Below are 20,986 nucleotides of genomic sequence, written 5' to 3' on the forward strand. Positions count from 1 at the left end.
TAAGATTTTCCCAGGTCACTGGGTGCAGAAGGGTTACATAGCCCTGCTCTGGTGCATATAGACAAGGATCTACTGGTGACAATGGCTGCTGGGTCTGTTATTAATGTCTTGGTGAACTGTGCTGAGTGGAAGCCATCGGTAAACGTTGCTGATTCCGCTCAAACCCTGGGGAGTGTTAGCAGGAGACAGCAGGGCCCCACGCACTTCTGCAAAACCCATCTGGCCTCCTGCATGCAGAGATTTTCAACGGGCCGTAAACCAGCAGGGCTGACTCTGGGCCAGGGGGTGTCAAGTGCTTGTATAAACAGGACTGGTGCAAACACTGCCCTTCCCCCAGTACTAACCATCAGCAGAGCCCCTGCACCAGCCAGCTTGCTCCTGAAGAAAGCGCTGGCTTCCGTGCTAAACGTGGCTCCTGGGGAATGCTAAGGGAGTCTGCAGATCTCATCTATTTTGAGGAGAAACCACAGGCTCCTTTTTGCCTGGTGGGAGGAACATGAGCCCCTTGCATCAGGGCGGGAAACCAGTGAGATCAGCCACAAAAACCCGAGAGAGAGATGCAGAGGAGAATACAGAAGTCAGACACTAAACCAAAGTCATTCTTCCAATTCAAGACCTACCAGAAGACTCTGTGACTCCCGGCTCTCTGCTGCCGAACGCGCTGGGCGAGGAAAATGCTGCCCGTTTGCCTTCTTCTTGCTGCTGTGTGTCTGCAGGGGAGCCTGCTGCAGGAGGCCGGGACCAGGGACCAGAGAAAGCCGTTCTTTGAAAGGTTTAGGAGACTCGAGGAGCAGGTGAATATTCGTGACTCTTTGTTATTGGACAGATGGGGCCAAATCCTAGTGACTTCAGTAGGAGTCAGACCTTACTGCAAAGGGTCTGCAGTGTATCCCTCTGATATCAGTGTGTCTACCCGTGTGTTCCTACAGTACCTGGCTCCCCAGCTGGCCCGGCACTGGAACTGACCTGTAGAAGTATATGGATGTACTATATCGGGGTGGCCAAACTTCCTGGCCCTCCGAGCCGCATAGGATAATCTTCAGACGTTTGAGAGCCAGGCCTACCTGCTGGGGCTCAGGACTTCTACCCTGGGGCGAGGTGGTGGGGCTAGGGGCTTCTGTGAAGCAGGCACCTCCTGGGGGCTGAAGCCCCAAGACCCCCTTCCCTGCAGGGCAGAAGCTCCTAGCTCCACCACCCTGCCACTGCCACAGGGCAGAAACCCTGAGCTCCCCACCACCACCACCGCCAGTGTGGTAGGCGGAGAATGGGGGAATGTGACGGGGGACTCTGCAAGCCGCACTTTACTGTAAAAGAGCCACATATGGCTTGGCCACCCCTGGAATATACAGAACATCAACACCCTTTACTTGCACGGTTTTTACTCAAGCCAAACTTCCCTTCCCTTTGCCTGGAGTTTGCCTGAGTCTTGACTCTCTGTTGCCCTAGAGGAGACTGTAATATCTGTGCAGACATATGAGTCTGTGATAGCCATTAGAGATACACAGCCAGCGTTTTCCCAGCTAGATCTCTGGGAGCTGCTGGCTGCTCGGCACCGCTGCAGATCAGACTGTTTCTTGAGGTGTCTAACTTTAGATCGAGAGGTCAGGCTTTAGGGGTTTGCTTTTGAATGCTGTTTCTCTCTGCTGAGGAAAGTGCCGACAACAGGGCATGGGCTCACTGATTTCCACAGCAGACCCAGGCCCCTTTGTGAGTTATCAGAGGACAGGACTGCAGGGAGAAATGTCTCTGTCCTGTGAAGATTTGGCTGGGGACCCCCTGGGCTTGGTGTGTCGGGGAGTCCAGGGGATCACAGGAGCAAAGAGTCAGGGTTGCAGTGACCAAAGTGTAAATGATCCAGTTTCCACGATGAACGTATGGATCACCAGGGCCGGCTCCAGCTTTTCTGCCTCCCCAAGCGGCCAAAAAAAAAAAAAAAAAAAGCTGATCGGCAGCACTTTGGCGGCTGCTCAATTGTGCCGCTCCATTCTTCGGCGGCAGTTCGGCAGCAGGACCTTCACTCCCTCTCTTCTTCTTTGGCGGCACTTCGGTGGCAGCTCAAAGAGGAAGAGAGGGATTGAGGGACCCGCCGCTGAAGACTCAGATGGAGTGCCGCCCCCTTTGTATTGGCCGCCCCAAGCACCTGCTTCCTTCGCTGGTGCCTGGAGCCGGCCCTGTGGATCACATGTACGTAGTGTCCCAGAAACTAGAAATGGGAGAACACTGACTAGGTCATCAAATCCAGTCTCCAGCGAGGGCACGAGAGAGTCCCCAGTCAGAGAGTGGGCTGACTTCCTGGGAAGTGTCTGGGTTGGCAGCCTGAGAGCTATAAAGGGCAATGCAGACCTGAGTTACGGAGCATTTTGATATTATTTTGCATTTTCCAGCAGGCGGTCCTGTGTGAAGGCAATACCTGGTTTCTCTAGACTCCATGGCACATGGCTCACCCAATTGCTGAATTTCAACTGGAGAGGTCTGGTTATGTAGATAAGGGCCGGATTCCAGGCCCAGCTCTGTCTGGGGGGCCTTTGGCCCTAGATTCTGGCCCTTAGTTATAAAAGTGGCATCAGATTTGGGGTGCCTCTGGGTGAGGGTGCTCAGTGTGAGACCCCTTGGCGGTGGTTCCAATCTGCAGTCAGTGGGAGCTGACCACAACCAAAGCAACCACAATTAAAGGCCCCTTGTGAAAGTTTAACCCTTAATGCTTGTGTGTCAGTTTCCCAGGGGTCCAAGGATTGCATAAGTCCCTGGGGTTGTGGAGGGTTGATTTGCCAGTGTTCGGCAGCCCTGCCCAGAAACGATCCCTGATCTAAGTGCTGGGAATCATTCAGGGTTCTGGGTGTTTTGCAGTTTCGTCGGTTTCAGGAGGTGACACTGCTGCGTCTCCAGGGGATCGCCGGGAACTACAACATTTCCTACAACATCGACACCAGGTTCCAGCACCTGGCGGATCAGTACGACACTGTCGCGGCTGCTCTCAACGTGTCGCATGCCGCCCTGCAGGAGGACCTGGGCTCTTTGAAAACCTGGATGAAGAAGCTACAGAGAAGAACCAAAAAGCTGGCTTCTAAACTCTCGTCGTTGGCTGAGTCCCTGAGTGAAAGCCGCAAGCAGAGCTCTGGGGAGAGGCTGCAGCAGAGCGCTCTCCTGTCCAACCTAACCCTGCAGACTGCAGGCCACACGGCCGACCTCACCGCCCTGCGCGCCAGCAGGAACACCCTACAGAAAGAGCTGGAGAGCCTGCGGGAGACCAGTCAGAGCCAGGGAACCAAACTGGAGGCTCTGGAGCAGCAGCTGAAGAACATGCTGCACAAGGAGGTCCTGGCATCTGGGCACCATGAGCTGGCTGCGGCCCAACAACTGAACCAGACACCCCAGGACAAGCTGCCGGAGGCAGGGGGAAGCCAGGGGCACAGCGTGAAGAAGCTGCATGCCAAGCACAAACAAAGGAAGAAGCTGGGGGAGAAGAGGCAGCAGCTCCTGGCCCAGGCTGCAAAGAGGAGGCTGCAGAGTAGCCTGTTCCATGGCAATAAGACCCCCGGGCAGGAGAGACAGCCAGAGACACCCACTGTGCCAGAGCCACAAGCTGCCAGGCAGCAGCTCCGCAGGGTTGCCAAGATCTCACAAGAGCAGCTGCAGTCACTGTCACCTGAGAAGCCAGGCACAAGTATGTTGAGACGTTTACATTCTCTCTGTCTCCCCCAGCACACATACCCACATGATGTTATGCTAGGGGGTGCTTTTGTAGAAGGAAAGCTCAGCCCTCCATTGCTTGCAGCAGGCCTTTGATCTTCAGCAGACCAAAACCCCTCAGGCTAGAGAGGTGCCTTTTCTTTGTCCCGGGAAGAGAGAGAGAGCTAGGTTGGACTCCCCCTGACCATCCCCTGGACCCAACACATGGTGTCAGCAAACTGTTCTCCCCACTCTGGGATTACAGCCTTCTCTTGCTGCTAGCTAATGTAGTTAGACTTGCATGTCGAATGGTAGCAGGCTGCAGTGTAGTGCTGAAAGTTGACAATGATGCATGATGGGGAGCTTGTGTTAGTTGCACATAATAGAATCTGGCTTTATTTTGCCTTTTAAAAATAACCTAGGATATTACATACAAAAAAATATGTTAAAAGACCTACATTATTTAGGCTGCAAAATCCAGCACTTGAAAGTTAGGAAATGCCAGGTCTGTGGTTGCCTTTGCAAACTTAATTCACCCCTCTGTCCATATGCCATATGTCCATATGCCTATTTTTCTGCACATGGGGCCAAATTAAGATTGTGTGAGCAAATCTAAATCTGATATTTCCTAATTTTCAAGTGCTGGGCTTTACAACCTGAAGAACGTTATGATAGAGGTATAAAATCATGCATGGGCTGAAGAAAGTAAATAGAGAAGTGTTATTTACCCCTTTACCCAATGCAGGAATGCGGAGTCAAGCAATGAAATCAACAGGTAGCATGTTTAAAACAAACAAAAGGAAGTACTTCTTCACACAATGCACAGGCACAGTCAACCTGTGGAACTCATTGCAAGGGGATGTTGTGAAGGCCAAAAGTATAACTGGGTTCAAAAAAGAATTAGATAAGCTCACAGAGGATAGGTCCATCACTGGCTATTAGCCAAGCTGGTCAGGAATGCAACCCCCATGCTTTGGGTGTCCCTAAACCTCTGGCTTCCAGAAGCCAGGCCTGGGCGACAGGGGATGGATCACTTGATAAATTGCCCTGTTCTGTTCATTCCCTCTGAAGCACCTGGCACTGGCCACTATTGGAAAACAGGATACTGGGCTGGATGTATCATTGGGCTGACCCAATATGGCTGTTCTTATGTTCTTTTAACATTCTTTTTATATGTAATTGTGCGCATATGGCATGTGCAATTGTCAGAATCTACCCTCACTTGAAACTGGGGAAATCCTAGGGTAGGTCTCCCTTGCTGCCACCACCCTGGGAACAAAGATCTCTCCAGCCTGGAGAGATAGAGATTTCTGATTCAAACTGCTTGAATCAAAAGGAATTAACCAAGTCCAAAGAAAAGAAAAGAATTTATTAAGAGAACAAAAGAAAATACAGAATCTCTATGAGTCCAAGCAGTACAACCAGTACAAGCAGAATTAAGAATAATCAATAACAGTTAAGACACAACGTATCTTTCTAATACTCACTATCTTGGCTAGAAGAATTTAGTTCAGAAAGGTAGAACTTGTAGGGACTTGATTAACGAACTCCAAAAAGACAAATAGAAATTTCAATTTCTCTTCCCTGATTGGTCCTTAGGTCAGGTGTCTACCAGGTACTATTTTTAACCCTTTACTAACTATTCATGACAGCAATATAGGGCACATACGCTGCATTACAGCAGGTGCCTGGGAACGCCTTCTGTAGGTGATGGGGGCAACATACAAGGGGGCAACGTACAACTTCCATTCTAACCCCCCATTTTGGCAAACAAATTCCTTTGGGGCTGAACTTTTCCAGGGCCAGGCCTGAATTCTCAGTTGTGCTAGGGCACCCTTGTACCATTTTGGCAGCATAAAAGGTAAATGTAACCCCCCAGCCCCCTTTACGCTGCCAGAGTGATCTAGATAGCTGTAGTATCAGTGAGAATTCAGGCCCTATGCACTGTGCAGAGATTTTTGGAAGGTTTCAGCAGCCGAGCTGGTCAGTTGTGTTGTCATTCTTAAAACACCAACCATAAATAAACCACCTTACCCATCAGTTCCCATCAGAAAGGTTGGCCACACATCACCCAACAAGTGCTGGACCAACTCGGCTTCTTTTATAGATTGTGCTGGGTTTTGAAGCACCAGCCGAGCCGGCTGGGAATTGCGCTGGGGGGGTTGGAAATTGGGAGTGTTGATATTTTCCCACATGCATGAAGCAGGATTTTCTATTGGGTTTTTATGCTCCATCTCAGCCTTAGCCCCATTCTGCTCCCACATGCACCGGACAGTGCTGTTCAGGATCTCTCTGCCTGCCCTGACAGGGTTTCACAGGCAGCTGAGTAGTGCTGGGCTCTCAGTGCCCAGCAAAGCTGACAGATCTTAGACTGCTGAGTTCTCTTCCTCTCTGGCATTGACTGGCCTCAGTCCTGCTTTGCAACTCTGCAGCATGTCCCCACCATCATGGAGCGAGGAGTGGAGAACCCAGAGGGGGAAGAGTCTCAGGGGGGCTGTGCGGGAAGCCCTGGAGGAGAGGGGATGCTTAGCGGATGTAGCAATGGAGCCGGCAGGCTCTGCTGGAGAGGGTCACTCAGGGGTCTCACCAGCAGCATTGCTACGGGGACTCTCCCTGGAATCCCAAGCTCAGGCTGGCTCTGTAAGGGGGATCTCCAGTGCACCAGGCAAGCTGCTCTCTGGGCCTTTCGGAATCCTGCTCTGCTGGGAGTTGGCACTGAAGAGAGTCGGCTGGACAAGAGATGGTGTGAACTTCTCCCCTTCCCCGGTCCCTCCCCCTCTCCTTCTGGATCCTGCTCATGGACTCTGAGATCTCTCAGTTAATCTCCACTTCTGACCCCCATACCTAGTCGCCCTTGCCCTCAGCCCCTGCTCTCCCTCCCTCCCCTGGCTCCTCTCCCTCAATGGACAAGCCCCTGGTAGGATGCGCCATCCACCAAAAAACCCATCCCAACCACCCAGCCTCTGATTCCTGTCTCTCCTACTAGTCTAAGCTCCTGGAACAGAGTCTTTGCTGTCGCTGCATCACCTCTGGGCTTCTGTTCCTTCCTCAGCCTCCCTGATCTCTCTGCAGCCTTGAATACTCAGGGTCCTTTGCTGCCTCCCCCTTGTCTCCTGTATCAAGTTTAAACCTCTTGTCCAGGCCTTTGGCTCCACCATAAACAGCTGGCCTCTGGGAGGGCTGGGGCCAGTGGACGGGTGAGCTCAGAGGTAGCTATTCCTGGTGATGCTTTCTTGTTAGGATGCCTGCAGCCTTTGGGGATCTTTCTTTGGCCGCCATGGCAGGGGCTGAGAGATCATCCCATCTCCCCAAACCCCTGAGCTATTGCCATGACCGAGCTGCGTCTCTTCTTTTGCATCCAAACAGGTGTTACACCCCTGTTCCCTCCATCCCCACGGCCTCTCCAACATCAAACAGGGCTGTGACATAGACCTGACTAGGGAGGCTTTCCAGAGGAAGGGAGGGCAGCCGGCCGAGTGGAGGGTTTGTTGAGCCAGTTAAACCATGAGGCTGGGTGGATCCACTGGCATGAGGCTCTCAGATGAAGCCCTGTGCTGTCGCCCCAACTAGTGCAGCATCACTGTCAGTCAGAAACTGAGCAGGCCCGAGGGATTGTAGAGCAGCCACTGGGTGGCACTGTTGCTCCACAAAGGTTCATCCCCTGCCCTGCTCTGGGCTGACATTGGTGTGGTCACTGGTGGTGTTGCCATGTGGGTCCCAGAATCTTAGGGCTTGGCTACACTTGCGAGTTACAGCACATTCAAGGAGCCCCGGATGCCCTAGCTCACTACCCGTCCACACTGGCAAGGCACGTAGAGCACTCTGACTTCATGGCTAGAGCGCTCCTGGTCCTCCACCTCGGTGAGTGGAATAACGTTTGCTGCGTCCCCGCTGGAATGCTGCAGTGCCAGTGTGAAAGGGGTGTTGCATTACTGCGCTCTATTGGTCTCCAGAAAAGTCTCATAATCCCCTTAACTCTTGTCATTGTTATGGATATGCCCTCTGAAAGCTCTGTTTGACAGCCAGCTGCTTATCTGCTCCGAGACAAAGCAACCATTACTGTGGAATGCTGTGTGTGAGAGAGAGAGGTGGGGGAGAGGGGAAGGGGAGGTCTGCTGCTGTCTGAACTTACAAGACAGCATGCTGACATGCTCTCAGCCCCCCCAAAACGCACTCTTTCTCCCCCCACATACACACAACACACTCCATGTCACACTCCAGCCCACCTCCACCCCATTTGAAAAGCATGTTGCAGCTACTTGCATGCTGGGATAGGTACCACAATGCACTGCTCTCTGTGGCACTGCAAGAGCTACTAATGTGGCCACGCCAGTGCGCTGTCAGCTGTCAGTGTGGACAGACTGCAGCGCTTTCCCTACCGCACTCTACGAAGGCTGGTTTAACTCAAAGCGCTCTACATCCGCAAGTGTAGCCATGCCCTTAGAGAGACATGGTGGGGGAGGTGATATCTGTTATTGGGCCCACTCCTGTGCGTGAGAGAGACAGGCTTCAAGCCACACAGAGCTCTTCCTCTGGGCCGGGAAAGGCACTCAGAGAGTCACAGCTAAATATAAGGTGGAGCAGATAGTTTAGCAGAAGTAGTTAGCACATATTCCAAGGGACCATTCAAGGGGAAGTGGCTCGTTAACACCCTTGTAGTTATAGGACAAAAACAGGTTGGGGGGAGAGGAAGAGCAAGGGGGCGGATTAGTGAGTTACAGGTTGTTGTAATAAGCCTCAAATCCAATGCCTTTATCAAGTCCATGATGTTTAGTCCCTAGCAAAGTTATGAATTGAAGCTCCCAGCACAGGCGCCGACTTTCTGATTTCCACGGGAGGTGTTCGACCCCTGCTCCACCCCAGGCCCCGCCCCCACTCCACCCCTTCTCCCAAGACCCCACCCCATCCCACCTCTTTCCACCCTTGCTCTGCCTATTCCTGCCCCCGCTCCCACCCTCCCCCACACAGTAGCATAGCTAGGGAGGGAGCGGGGAAGCGGCCACTCCCCCACCGAGTACAAGCGGCGCCTTATTAATTTCTTGGTGCCTTTGTACTCACCTGGGGGAGCGATTAAAAAAAAAAGGCACCACCCACTGCAGCGCTTTTATTTTACTCACCCGGCAGCGCTCTGGGTCTTCGGCGGCATTTCGGCGGCGGGACCTTCACTCGCTCTGCGGGTCTTCAGCGGCATTTCAGTGGCGGGTCCTTCAGTGCTGCCGAAGACACCCAGAGCAAGTGAAGGGCCCGCCGCCAAAGACCTGGAGCACCGCCGGGTGAGTAAAAGTGCTGCAGCGGGTGGTGCCTTTTTTTTTTATCGCTCCCCCTGTTCCCTCCACCTGGCTACACCACTGCCCCCACAGTGCTTCTAAGCACTGGTGAGCGGGAGACGCTGGAGAGGAGTGGGAGGAGCTGATTGGTAGGGCTGCTGGTGTGTGCTGAGCATCCATTTTTTCCCATGGGTGCTCCAGCCATGGAGCACCCACGGAATCGGCACATATGGCTCTCATCTTTGGAAGGTGTGGTGCGGGTTTCCATTGAGGACGAGGCCTGAGAGGTCAGACATGGAGTGATCGCTTTGCCTCCAGGTAGGGCAGGGTCTTTTGTCTAGATCAGTTTGCAGTGCGAGTTCATTCCAGGGCATAGTGATTGTCTGGTTCCACCCACATCATTTTATAACGCACACACAGAGGCGTCATTCCCACCGGAGTGACTTTCTGAAGCTGCATGCTGGCTGTCCATCTCCACCTGAGCCTATGCTCTCCTGGGCTGGTGAGGTTTCTCATAGTACAAACTCAGGGAACTTCTGGCCTGCTCTGGGTTGTTGGCATGGCTCTCTGGGGATTGCTCTGTTGAAAACAGGCCCTCATTGAAATCCTGCAGTTCTGCAGGGGGAAGTAACAACTCAGCAGGGGTTTGCAGGACAGCTTAAGGCACCTGGGACCCCGCAGGGTTGAGCAGGAGGCAACCAGAGAGGTCCTGCAAGAAGGGTGCAGCCTCTTCCTGGCTGAATCATTAGTGCAAATAACAATATCCATGGCTGCATCCTGTCTTCACCAGCCAGCCTAGCTCACTGCCTGCTGACACTCGGGGCAGGGGGGAGGTTAGTGATGGCCATGCTACACTGTGCTGGTGGGGTTTGAGCAAGGGGGTGGGGCTGGGGGTGCTGCCCCCCAGCCAGCTCACTCACGTCACCTCCAGCAGTGCCATTCTGGGACAAGGACTGATGGCCCCAAATTCTGTGTTATGCAAGGTGCTGCCATGCCTGCAATTGTGCCTGCTAGGAGTGGGAGGGCGGCCTGGGGGATCTGGGTTCTAGCTAGGCCCAGCTCTGGCACAGACTCCATGGGTGACTTGGGGCTAACTGATTTATCTGAGTTGTGGAGCAGCCAGAACGACTCAGTACCACTGAAAACCTGGCCCTTTGCCTCCCTGTGTGTCATGTTAATGAAGCACCTGGGGTTTCCCAGATGGAGGCACTAGGAATTATTATCTAGATGGGGTGGGAGGGGGGGAAATATGTGGGGCTGCCTGCAGGGCAGCTCCTATGCCAGGTGAAAGGGAGGGTGTCTAATTGCATGATCACTGTGCTCAGACAGCTGGGGGGCAGGAAGAGCTGTCCTTGACTGACCCTCAGGTATGGCGGGGTCACCAAACAGTAATAAGTCACCAGGACCAGATGGTATCACCCAAGAGTTCTGAAGGAACTCAAATGTGAAATTGCAGAACTACTAACTGTCATGTGTAACCTATCATTTAAATCAGCTTCTGTACCAAATGTCTGGAGGATAGCTAATGTGACACCACTTTTTAAAAAGGGCTCCAGAGGTGATCCCAGCAATTACAGGCCAATAAGCCTGACTTCAGTACTGGGCAAACTGGTTAAAACTATAGTAAAGAACAAAATTGTCAGACACACAGGTTAACATTATTTGTTGGGGAAGAGTCAACATGGTTTTGATAAAGGGAAATCATGCCTCAGCAATCTGCTAGGATTCTTTGAGGGGGTCAACAAGCATGTGGACAAGGGGGATCCAGTGGACATAGCGTACTTAGATTTTCAGGTCCCTCACCAAAGGCTCTTAAGCAAAGTAAGCTGTCATGGGATAAGAGGGAAGGTCCTCTCATGGACTGGCAACTGGTTAAAAGATAGGAAACAAAGGATAGGAATAAATGGTCAGTTTTCAGAATGGTAAATAGTGGTGTCCCCCAGGGGTCTGTACTGGGACCAGTGCTGTTCAACGTATTCATAAATGATGTGAAAAAAGGAGTAAACAGTGAGGTGGCAAAATTTGCAGATGATACAAAACTACTCAAGATAGTGAAGTCCAAAGCAGACTGTGAAGGGTTACAAAAGGATCTCTCAAAACTGGGTGCCCGAGCAACAAAACAGCAGATGAAATTCAATGTTGATAAATGCAAAGTAATGCATATTGGAAAACATATTCCCGACTATCATATAAAATGATGGGCTCTAAATTAGCTGTTACCACTCAAGAAAGATCTTGGTGTCATTGTGGATAGTTCTCTGAAAACATCCACTCAATGTGCAGCAGCAGTCATAAAATCAAACAGAATGTTGGGAATCATTAAGAAAGAGATAGATAATAAGACAGAAAATATCATATTGCAATATAAATCCATATAAATCCAGGGTACGCACACATCATGAATACTGCGTGCAGATGTGGTCGCCCCATCTCAAAAAACATATATTGGAATTGGAAAAAGTTCAGAAAAGGACAAAAAAATGATTAAGGGTATGGAACAGCTTCCATATGAGGAGAGATTAATAAGACTGGGACTTTTCAGCTTGGAAAAGAGACAACTAAGGGGGGATATGATAGAGGTCTATAAAATCATGACACGTGTGGAGAAAGTAAATCAGGAAGTGTTATTTACTCCTTCTCATAGCACAAGAACTAGGGGTCACCAAATGAAATTAATAGGCAGCAGGTTTAAAACCAACAAAAGGAAGTATTTCTTCACACAACACACAGTCAGTCTATGGAACTCTTAGCCAGAGGATGTTGTGAAGGCCAAGACTGTAACAGGGTTCAAAAAAGAACTAGATAAGTTCATGGAGGATAGGTCCATCAATGGCTATTAGCCAGGATGGGTACGGATGGTGTCCCTCTGTTTGTTAGAAGCTGGGAATGGATGATGGGATAGAAGACTTGATGATTATCTGTTCTGTTCATTCCCTCTGGGGCACCTGGCGTTGGTCACTGTTAGAAGACAGGATACTGGGCTAGATAGACCATTGGTCTGACCCAGTATGGCCATTCTTATGTTCTTATAGGGGGAGAGGGGGGACAGGAGGCTGGTCCATTGTCACAGTGCACGCATAAGCAGCAGCCCTATGTGCTCGGGACAGGCAGTGACTGTGACTTTCTCTCTCCCCTCTCCAGTTTGCAATGTGGATTCCATGCTGCTTTTCCCCAACGCTTCCACTGAAAACTTTGCCACCTTCGGCCAGGGGCTCCAGACTAGCCTGCACGAGCTGTCGGTCTGCAGCTGGGTGAGCACCCACGCTCGCTCCCTGGGCACCATCCTGTCTTATGCCATGGAGGAGAATGACAACAAGCTCGTCCTGCACGGCCGGAACACCGCAGCCTTGGCCTCCATCCACTTCGTCATCGGTGACCCAGCTTTCCGGGAGCTGCCGGTGGGGCAGCTCCTGGATGGCAGATGGCACCACATGTGTGTCATCTGGTCCTCCATCCAAGGCAAGTACTGGTTCTATGTGGACAGGAGACTGGCATCCACAGGCTCCAAGTTCCAGGAGGGCTATGAGATCCCTCCTGGCGGGTCACTTGTTCTGGGTCAGGAGCAGGATGTGGTTGGGGGTGGGTTTGACCCCTCAGAAGCCTTTGTGGGACGCCTGGCTGGCTTTGCCATCTGGAACCGCACTCTGATGCCTGGGGAGGTTTCCAGCATAGCGATCGGGAAGGGCCTGCCCCGTGGCACCATCCTGAGGCTGGCTGATGTCTCCTCCCTGAATGGATCAATACAGGAGGTGAATTGCACCTGCTTGGAACACTGTTTGTAAACCAAGCCCGCCCCCTCCCGGGCTGTCCCCAGCAATACAGGCAGCCCGGAGTCCAAATGCTGGGCAGTTATCGACATCAGCCGGTGGTGCCTGTTTGCCAGAACACTTCCTCCGCCCTGCTAAATAGGCACAAAGCCCTTTTCTCCATCGGATGAGAGCCGAGGGCCTCTACTGACACAGCCATCGCCATGGAGATCCGGAGAGGCATAAAAGCATCACTCAATTCTTCCCATGCCAATTTAATGGAAACTTCTTCATGTGATTGCTCATGTCTCCTCATTGAGTCCAGAAATCAGTGCGGCCGTGTCGAGGGTCCAGCTATACTGAGATGATGACTGTGTCCAAAGGGATAGCCAGCCAGAGGTCGGCTCATATCATACTTCAGCGTTGCATTGCTTTTCCAGACCCTTAGCAAAGACTCAGCAATCACGTCTCCCACCAGTGAAATGCAGCCAGCTCTGGGGAGGATTTGGGAGGGGGCATGGTAGCTGTTTAACAGTGCACAGCAATACCACACACCAGATTAGGACAAGAGATGAAAGCCTCAGGTGGGATTTAGATAGAATGCGAGCATTCAGACTGGAACACAGCACCCTGCACTTATGGAAATTGTCACAGAATTTTTAATTCCCAGTGATGGTCGAACCTTAGTCTTAGATCTCATCCAAGAGACAGCCCCGTAATATCATGCTGGGCATGGGGTGGCCCAGAGATGGAGGGAAGCGGGCAGTCTCCCGCAAATACCGCTTCTGATAAGTCCCACTTTTCCAGGAAGGGCTCCCTGCCGAATACTGACCTAAGCAAACCCCACAGAGCTAACACCAGCCCAGCTTATATGTAGCCGCATATAAGCACAGCAGCCTGGGGGAAAGGCTCTTGGATTCTATTTCCAACCTGAGGCGCAAATGACTATTGCAGTTAGTTTTCACAGTGAAATGACCATGACGGAACTTACCTTCGACACTTAATTCTTCCCAGGAGAGCCCAAGGAGGAGGTCAGGGGGAAGGTGGCCCTGGTAACGCTGCCCAGGCCTGCAGTCTAGGTTTGTGAAGTGCTCTTTCAAACATCAGCAGTAGCTGTGTACCAGATGGTGTGTACCCTGGTCCTAGAGGGTCAAGCTTACCCCTGGGGCTGGGCTTGATGACTAACTCAAGGAACAATAACAGAGTAGAAACCTCCACCTAAGCTTTCTCCTCAGGGCAGATTGTTCCTAGGGCTCCCTGCAGGGCCTCCCTGGCTCTGCCCCGAGTTCCCTCTCCCTAAAGGGCCACCCCACCTCTCAGAGTCCGATGAAGTTCAAAAACGGCATGTACCACAGTGAAGCAACAATTCATGCAGGGCTCTAACCTGGCTAACAGGGCAGGTCAACAGCCGATCTCTGCCTCTTTGTTCAGCCCTAGCCCTGGCTACATCCCCCTGTGGTGCCAAACACCGAAATCAAACGGCCTTGATCTAATCATGAATGAGAGCTGGACAGTGAAACTGGACAGAAACAGCAATGGTGCTTTTCCTTTGGCCCAAGCCCTTCCTCTGAAACGGCCTCAAGTCTAAAGCGCCTTGGAGAGTCTGGCTGCTGTGGTTGCAGCCTCAAACAGCTCCAATAAGCTACCAACCTGCTCCAGTATAACAGGTACACACTGCATCCAGCTTGGCCTTGGGAAGCCACAGGAGTGTGTGGAGAGGGGAATGTGGAGGCTCTGTGTGGGCTGGTGGTTTAGATGAGGCGCCTCCACAATAACCTGTACGTGGTACTGCAGCTGGCTAGAGCAATGCTGCATCTCTCTCGTGAACGCGAGGCCTGTGTCTCTTGCAGCTGGGATCCGGCAACATTTCAAATAAAGAAGGAAACAATCAAATAGGTCTGTGTGTAGAGCGCATACTGCCGAAGTAAACAGCAAAAATGGGGATGGGCAGGGGAGATTTTTAAGATTATTTCAACTTGAAAAGGACAGCATCAGCTTGACATTTAGTCAGTTTCAGAACATGCTGTCGAAAGCCTTTTGGGTTCTGCCCCTGCTCACCCAGCAGGTTTTACAGCCACGTATTTTCCGCTTTAAAAGAAATTGTTTTCTCCTGTTGCTGGATGAAAATCTCACGCCGGCAGTCCAAGAAACTGACTATTGTGGAACAGTGAAATTGACGATGCACAGAGTGTTGTCAAATGGACACTACACAGAACTGGGAAAATAGAGAAAAGCCTCATTTCTGGCTAATCTCTCGCCATTATGGTGACATTAGCTGCCACTTCTAGCAAGCAGGTAAATCATTCAAGAGAAAAGTGATGGGTTTAAGCTGAGCGTGTCCCTTTAATCATCTAAGGTTTTAGTAACATGCCCAAGGAGCGATGTCTGGTTTTACATTGACCCTGCCCCTTTCCATCACGTTTACAAGCTTGAGGGTCATTTTATTCCTAAAATCAAAGGGCCAGTCAGAGGCAGGTTCCAACCCCAAGAACGTATGGTCATGGGCTAGCTCCCCAGCCAAAGGCTCCGTCTTGCAAGGTGCTGGCTGGGTCCCTTTAACTCCTCTGGATGTCAGTGGGAAGTGAAGGCACCTGGCACCTCCAGAAACTGCTCAGCACTGTACAGAATCAAGCCCTAAGCCGTGTCACTGGCAGGTGCTTGTCAGGTGCCCCGTAAGGCCCGTCAGTGACATGATTCATTGATGTGTCAGCAATGGGGGAAGATCATCAGGATGGAAACAGGCAGCAGTGACCGGGAATGACCCAAAAGACTTGGGGCCTTTAGTCACCATCGCGCCTGCTCTGCGGCTGCTTTTTCTCCTCTTTATTTCTCTTCTCTCCTCAGTGGCACTAGCTGGGCTCCCAAAACAGCTATTCTGCTCTGGTCCCCACATCCTGCCCTGGCCTGGAGGCAGCGCCCCTTCTCCTACACTTTTATTAAACAGTCTGCTCTCTCTATTTCCCCCATTGGCTCGGTATTGCTGCTTAAAGGCAGAGCATGGCAATGCAGTGGGCTAGTGCTGGCCAGCTCCAGCTGTCTCACTCCTAGCTCTCTCACCTCACGGGCCCGGGTCAGAGTCTCCTGCGTGTTTAAATGCAGCTTGGAGTGACCCTGATGTTCTGCAATAGTCGCTGACACCTCAGGTAGTGTTTGTCACTGTGGGAAAGTGACACCCCCTCAGAAGCTATTACATTCATAGCATCCAAGCAGCCATACCCAGAACTGCTCTGAGGATTTGCCAGCTTGCTACGTCCTGGTCGTCTCCACTAAGAGAGGCCGATCGGTGGTTCTGTTTTTCATGTCCATGGCAGACAAGAGCAGGCAGCCCAACATGGGGCTGGTCACTGTCATGGATCTGTGTCTGGAGGAGACAAGGCAAAGGTCTTCTCTGGAGAGGCTGGTCCCATCCTGTGCACTGAAGCTCTAGGGGTGATTGGGAGCTTTGAGTGGCAGCCTGCTCCTCCTGATTATGAATGCAAGTGGGCAAGAGTTGTGCCCTCTGCAGGCTGGATTGGTAATGCCTTCCTGTGTGGGGGAGGGAGGGAGGAAGGAGCCAGCCTCCTGCACAGCTCTGTTGTGTGAGTGGGGAGGGGAAACACATGGGCATGTTCTATATGGCAGAGCAGCGGTGTGAAGGCCCACAGGGCTGGCTAGCTCAGATTTCTCTGCCCATAACACCCCAGTGACCCACATGATGAAGCACCATTTATATGCATAAGTGAGGCCTTTGCATGTGGCCCAAGTTCTCTGAGACTGGTACAAACAGCAGAACACACCAGAGAAGGGCCCTGGAGCATCTTATACCAACAGCACAGGGGCAATGGAGGGCATCCGAAGGGAGGGGAAACAGATACACAGATTCTTAATAGTAACTAGAACTGGTGGGGGAAAAAATCACCAACATATTGGAAAACGCTGTTTCATTTCAACTAAAATGTCATGGCTACATTTTGGCTACATTTTGTTTAGAAAAAAATGCCGGGGGGCAGGGGGACGAGTTCCTGCTTCAACACTTTTGGGAATGAAAAGTTTCAACTTTTCATGTTAAATATGACTTTTTGTTTCAAAATGAGTGTATTACAAACTTTAAAATTGAAACAAAACCAATGTATCCAAGTGCACCGTTGTGACTGAACCCAAAGGAATTTTGTTTTGAATTTCATTCTGTGAACAATTTTGACGATTTTGTCCCAGATTTTGTGCCTGAGCCCAGCCTCCCCAGCACTTAGAGCACAGCAGCTGCACCAGTGCTGAGCCAGAGTGTAGAAAAAACTAAAGCCAGAACAGTTTCTTTTGGGCTAGAGGAGCATCCTCATACACTGCGGCATCCCCTCGGTGTGATCTGAGCTATGGTGCCTAGAACATGCCTCCCCATTGAGGTGTTGTCCTCCAGACATCCCATGGGGCTCCACTTTGGAATCATAGAATATCAGGGTTGGAAGGGACCTCAGGAGGTCATCTAGTCCAACCCCCTGGTCAAAGCAGGACCAATCCCCCACTAAATCATCCCAGCCAGGGCTTTGTCAAGCCTGACCTTAAAAACCTCTAAGGATGGAGATTCCACCACCTCCTTAGGTAACCCATTCCAGTGCTTCACCACCCTCCTAGTGAAAAAGTTTTTCCTAATGTCCAACCTAAACCTCCCCCACTGCAACTTGAGACCTTGTTGAACCTCATCAGATTTCTTTTGGCCGAATCCTCTAATTTGTGTAGGTCCCTCTGTATCCTATCCCTACCCTCCAGCGTATCTACCACGCCTCCCAGTTTAGTGTCATCTGCAAACTTGCTGAGGGTGCAGTCCACGCCATCCTCCAGATCATTAATGAAGATACTGAACAAAACCAGCCCCAGGACCAACCCTTGGGGCACTCCGCTTGATACCGGCTGCCAACTAGACATGGAGCCATTGATCACTACCCGTTGAGCCCGACAATCTAGCTAGCTTTCTATCCACCTTATAGTCCATTCACCCAGCCCATACTTCTTTAACTTGCCGGCAAGAATACTGTGGGAGACCGTATCAAAAGCTTTGCTAAAGTCAAAGAATAACACGTCCACTGCTTTCCCCTCATCCACCAAGTCTCTGTTATTCCAATCACATCATAATTACCTGACTGTGCCAGGACTTCCAATTCTCCCTTCTTGTTTCCTAGGCTTCTTGCATTTGTGTATAGACCCTTAAAATAACTCACAGATCATCCTGCTTTCTCAGTCTGAGGCAGGAGTCCTCCCCTCTTGCGCTCTCCTGCTCGTGCTTCCTCCCGGTATCCTACTTCCCTACTTACGTCAGGGCTTTGGTCTCCTTCCCCCAGTGAACCTAGTTGAAAGCCCTCCTCACTAGGTTAGCCAGCCTGCTTGTGAAGATGCTCTTTCCTCTCTTGGTTAGGTGGAGCCTGTCTCTGCCTAGCACTCCTCCTTCTTGGAACATCATCCCATGGTCAAAGAATCCAAAGCCTTCTCTCCGACACCACCTGCGTAGCCATTCGTTGACTTCCACGATTCGATGGTCTCTACCCGAGCCTTTTCCTTGCACAGGGAGGATGGACGAGAACACCACTTGCACCTCAAACTCCTTTATCCTTTTTCCCAGAGCCATGTAGTCTGCAGTGATCCGCTCAAGGTCATTCTTGGCAGTATCATTGGTGCCTATGTGGAGAAGCAGGAAGGGGTAGCGATCCGAGGGCTTGAGGAGTCTCGGCAGTCTCTCCATCATATTGAGACCCCAACCCTCAAGATGGTAAGAAACGTGTGTGTGTGTGTGTGTGTGTGTGTGTGTGTGTGTGTGTGTGTGTGTGTGTGTGACAGACTGGTACCTTGCCCCCGGTAAGCCTCAGCGTGTTTCGGTAGGATCTCCCCGCTGAGCCAGTGGCAAGGTCCTACGGTGCTGTAAGCCGGGGTAATCCTATGGACTCTGGCCACTAGACCATGCTGCCCAGCAACGAGGGTAAGTCCATGGACTCTGGCCACTAGGCCGTGCTGCCCTGCAACGAGGGGCAATTCTATAGATGCTGGCCACTAGGCCAGACTGCCCTGCAACGAGGGGCGTAAACCCTCACATGTAGTGGAGAATGTGGGCAGCGATTCAGGCCTGTTGAAAGGTCCAGCGTAAGGGAGTTAAACCGGGGGAACCCCCCAAGCCTCACGATGGAGATGGAGAAGCTCCTAAAGTGGATGCTGGAAAAGCAGCAGGAGCAGGCAGCCCAACAGCAGCAGCAGAAGGTGCAGATGCTGCAGCAGATGGCCAGCCAGCAGCAGCTGCTGATAACCCAGCACCAAGAGCACCAGCAGCCACGCCTCCGGGAATTAGCGGCCCAGCAGCAGACGCAACAAGAGCGCCTGATGCAGCAGAAGGCCACGCTGTTACGCCCGGTGGGAGCCGCAGCCGCCATACCTCCAGGGACCGGACCCAGGGAGACTCTGGGGGAACTGCCGGTACGTCTCACTAAGATGGGGCCAGAAGACGACCCAGAGGCGTTCTTAGTGACGTTCGAACAGGTAGCGACCGCCGCCAGGTGGCCCCCAGAACATTGGGCCACCCTACTAGCCCCCTATCTGACGGGACAGGCCTAGGCCTCCTATTGTAGCCTCGATCCCCGGGAGGCCCTAGAGTACCCCCGAGTAAGGCGGCCATATTGGACCATACCGGCATTAGTTTCACAGCTGTTATTCTCTGAATGTCAATTTCACTGAGCTGTTGCCAGGATTTCCCAGGGTCTGTGGCTCCAGGGCAGCCCTGCCATGTGGAATATCCCAGGGCTGGTGACCTCTGGGCTTCCAGACTTCTGGGCCAGCTGGCTCCCTGGGAATCGGATGGGCAACCTTAGGAGTCAGCTGATCTGGGAGTCTGAAGCCTTGGGTTCTTGGCACCACATGGTGGAGATGCCCTGGAGCCACGGCCCCTGTAAGCTGGTCCAAGACTTCCAGGCTCCCATCTCCATGGAGAACTGCAGAGCTGGGAGTCAAGCCCTGGCTAGTGTTGGGGCTCCCAGGGCTTCCTGGTGCCCTGTTCCATGGCAGGGAGCTTGATAGAGCTTTGCCAGCCCTGAGAGCCCTGGCTAGGACCCTGCCATGGAAAAAAGAGACCCATCCAGGGCTCTATGTGGCAGGGAGCCTTGGTAGCCGCAGGATCCCCAGCCCTGTGGCAATCTTCACAGCAGGGCTGCTCCCAGCCGGAGCTGTGGACTCTGGAACCCAGAATGAAAGCAGGCTGCTAGGAAACCATCTGTAAACCTGACTGTGTTTTGGTGAAAGGTTTGTTGACCCTGTAATGAGTTTGACAGAACATTTTGCCCCCTCAGACTGTTTTTTTTTCTGACAAAACTGTTTCTTCTGAAAATTTCCAACTGCGCCTATTACCGAGTGCTAGAGGCTTTTTTGGAGCTAAAGATCCTGGTTTCCATCTCTGCTGATCATTGAAATGTCTGTGGCCATAGCTTGTTACAGTGTTTTCTCCCAGCTGCCTTCCTGCCTGCACTTCTCAGTTTCTCTTCCTTGGCTGTTGTTTTGGTTTCTTGGACAGTGTATTAAGCTAAGATCAAGTGTAACTCTGCCAAGTGTTCGGGCTCAGTGAAGATACTGTGCAAAACACAGTTGTATTGAACTGTATTGCACAGATGATGCAGAAGAAAACTGTTGGGATAATTGATAACATTGCTGCTGGTGTGAGACCGGACTTGTACAGTAAGGCCGAGCAAAGGAGAATACGTCAAATGCCCTCAACTCTTCCAGCCAAGACACGAGCATTGTCTTTAGTCCTGGTTTTGTGTGTTCTGCTGGGCTCTTGACATGCCCTAACAATTACTTTCTGCTGGATTCAGTGAAGACCTGGTCTTGGGTTGCCGTACTGTACTAAAGGATCATGCACAACACTGGGACTGGAGTGTTGTTTAAGCACTGTAGACCTGGTTCTGAGCTGTTACACCAATATGAATCTGGAGTAACTCCACTGTCAGTGAAGTCTCTCCAGATTTACTTTCCGCCCCCTCCCAGGGGTGTTACTTTGGATTTACACCAATATAACAGATGTCAGAATCAGGCCCCCTATGTGTAGGATTTTCTGAAAGGTCTTGAAACTTGTTTTCATACTTTCAGAGACTGAAATGCCATTAGCTTTGTTTCTGGTGTAGTGTGATTAACGTCACTGAAATTACATCAGGAATGAATTTGGTCCATGATTATTTGAAGGAATTATGCCAGATATACACACAACACAAGCCACACATGAAGGAAGAAATTCTGTGCTCCTAAGTCAAGCAAACCTCCCGTTAACTCCAACTAGAGGCCTGGTTGGGTAAGGCCTGCAGA

At 51.5% G+C, this 20,986-nt stretch overlaps 1 protein-coding gene across 1 annotated transcript; it reads left to right on the plus strand.

The window, feature by feature from the left end:
* Positions 1-557: 557 nt before the first annotated feature.
* PTX4 (pentraxin 4) lies at positions 558-13,287 on the plus strand. Its single transcript, XM_039492413.1, is given in 3 exon segments — positions 558-794; positions 2,848-3,664; positions 12,078-13,287. Coding segments are annotated over 3 exon segments (1,695 nt in total). The 3' UTR covers positions 12,719-13,287.
* Positions 13,288-20,986: the final 7,699 nt, after the last annotated feature.

This window comes from Mauremys reevesii, linkage group 10 (assembly GCF_016161935.1).
Source record: "Mauremys reevesii isolate NIE-2019 linkage group 10, ASM1616193v1, whole genome shotgun sequence".
NCBI classification, from domain to species: Eukaryota; Metazoa; Chordata; order Testudines; family Geoemydidae; genus Mauremys; species Mauremys reevesii.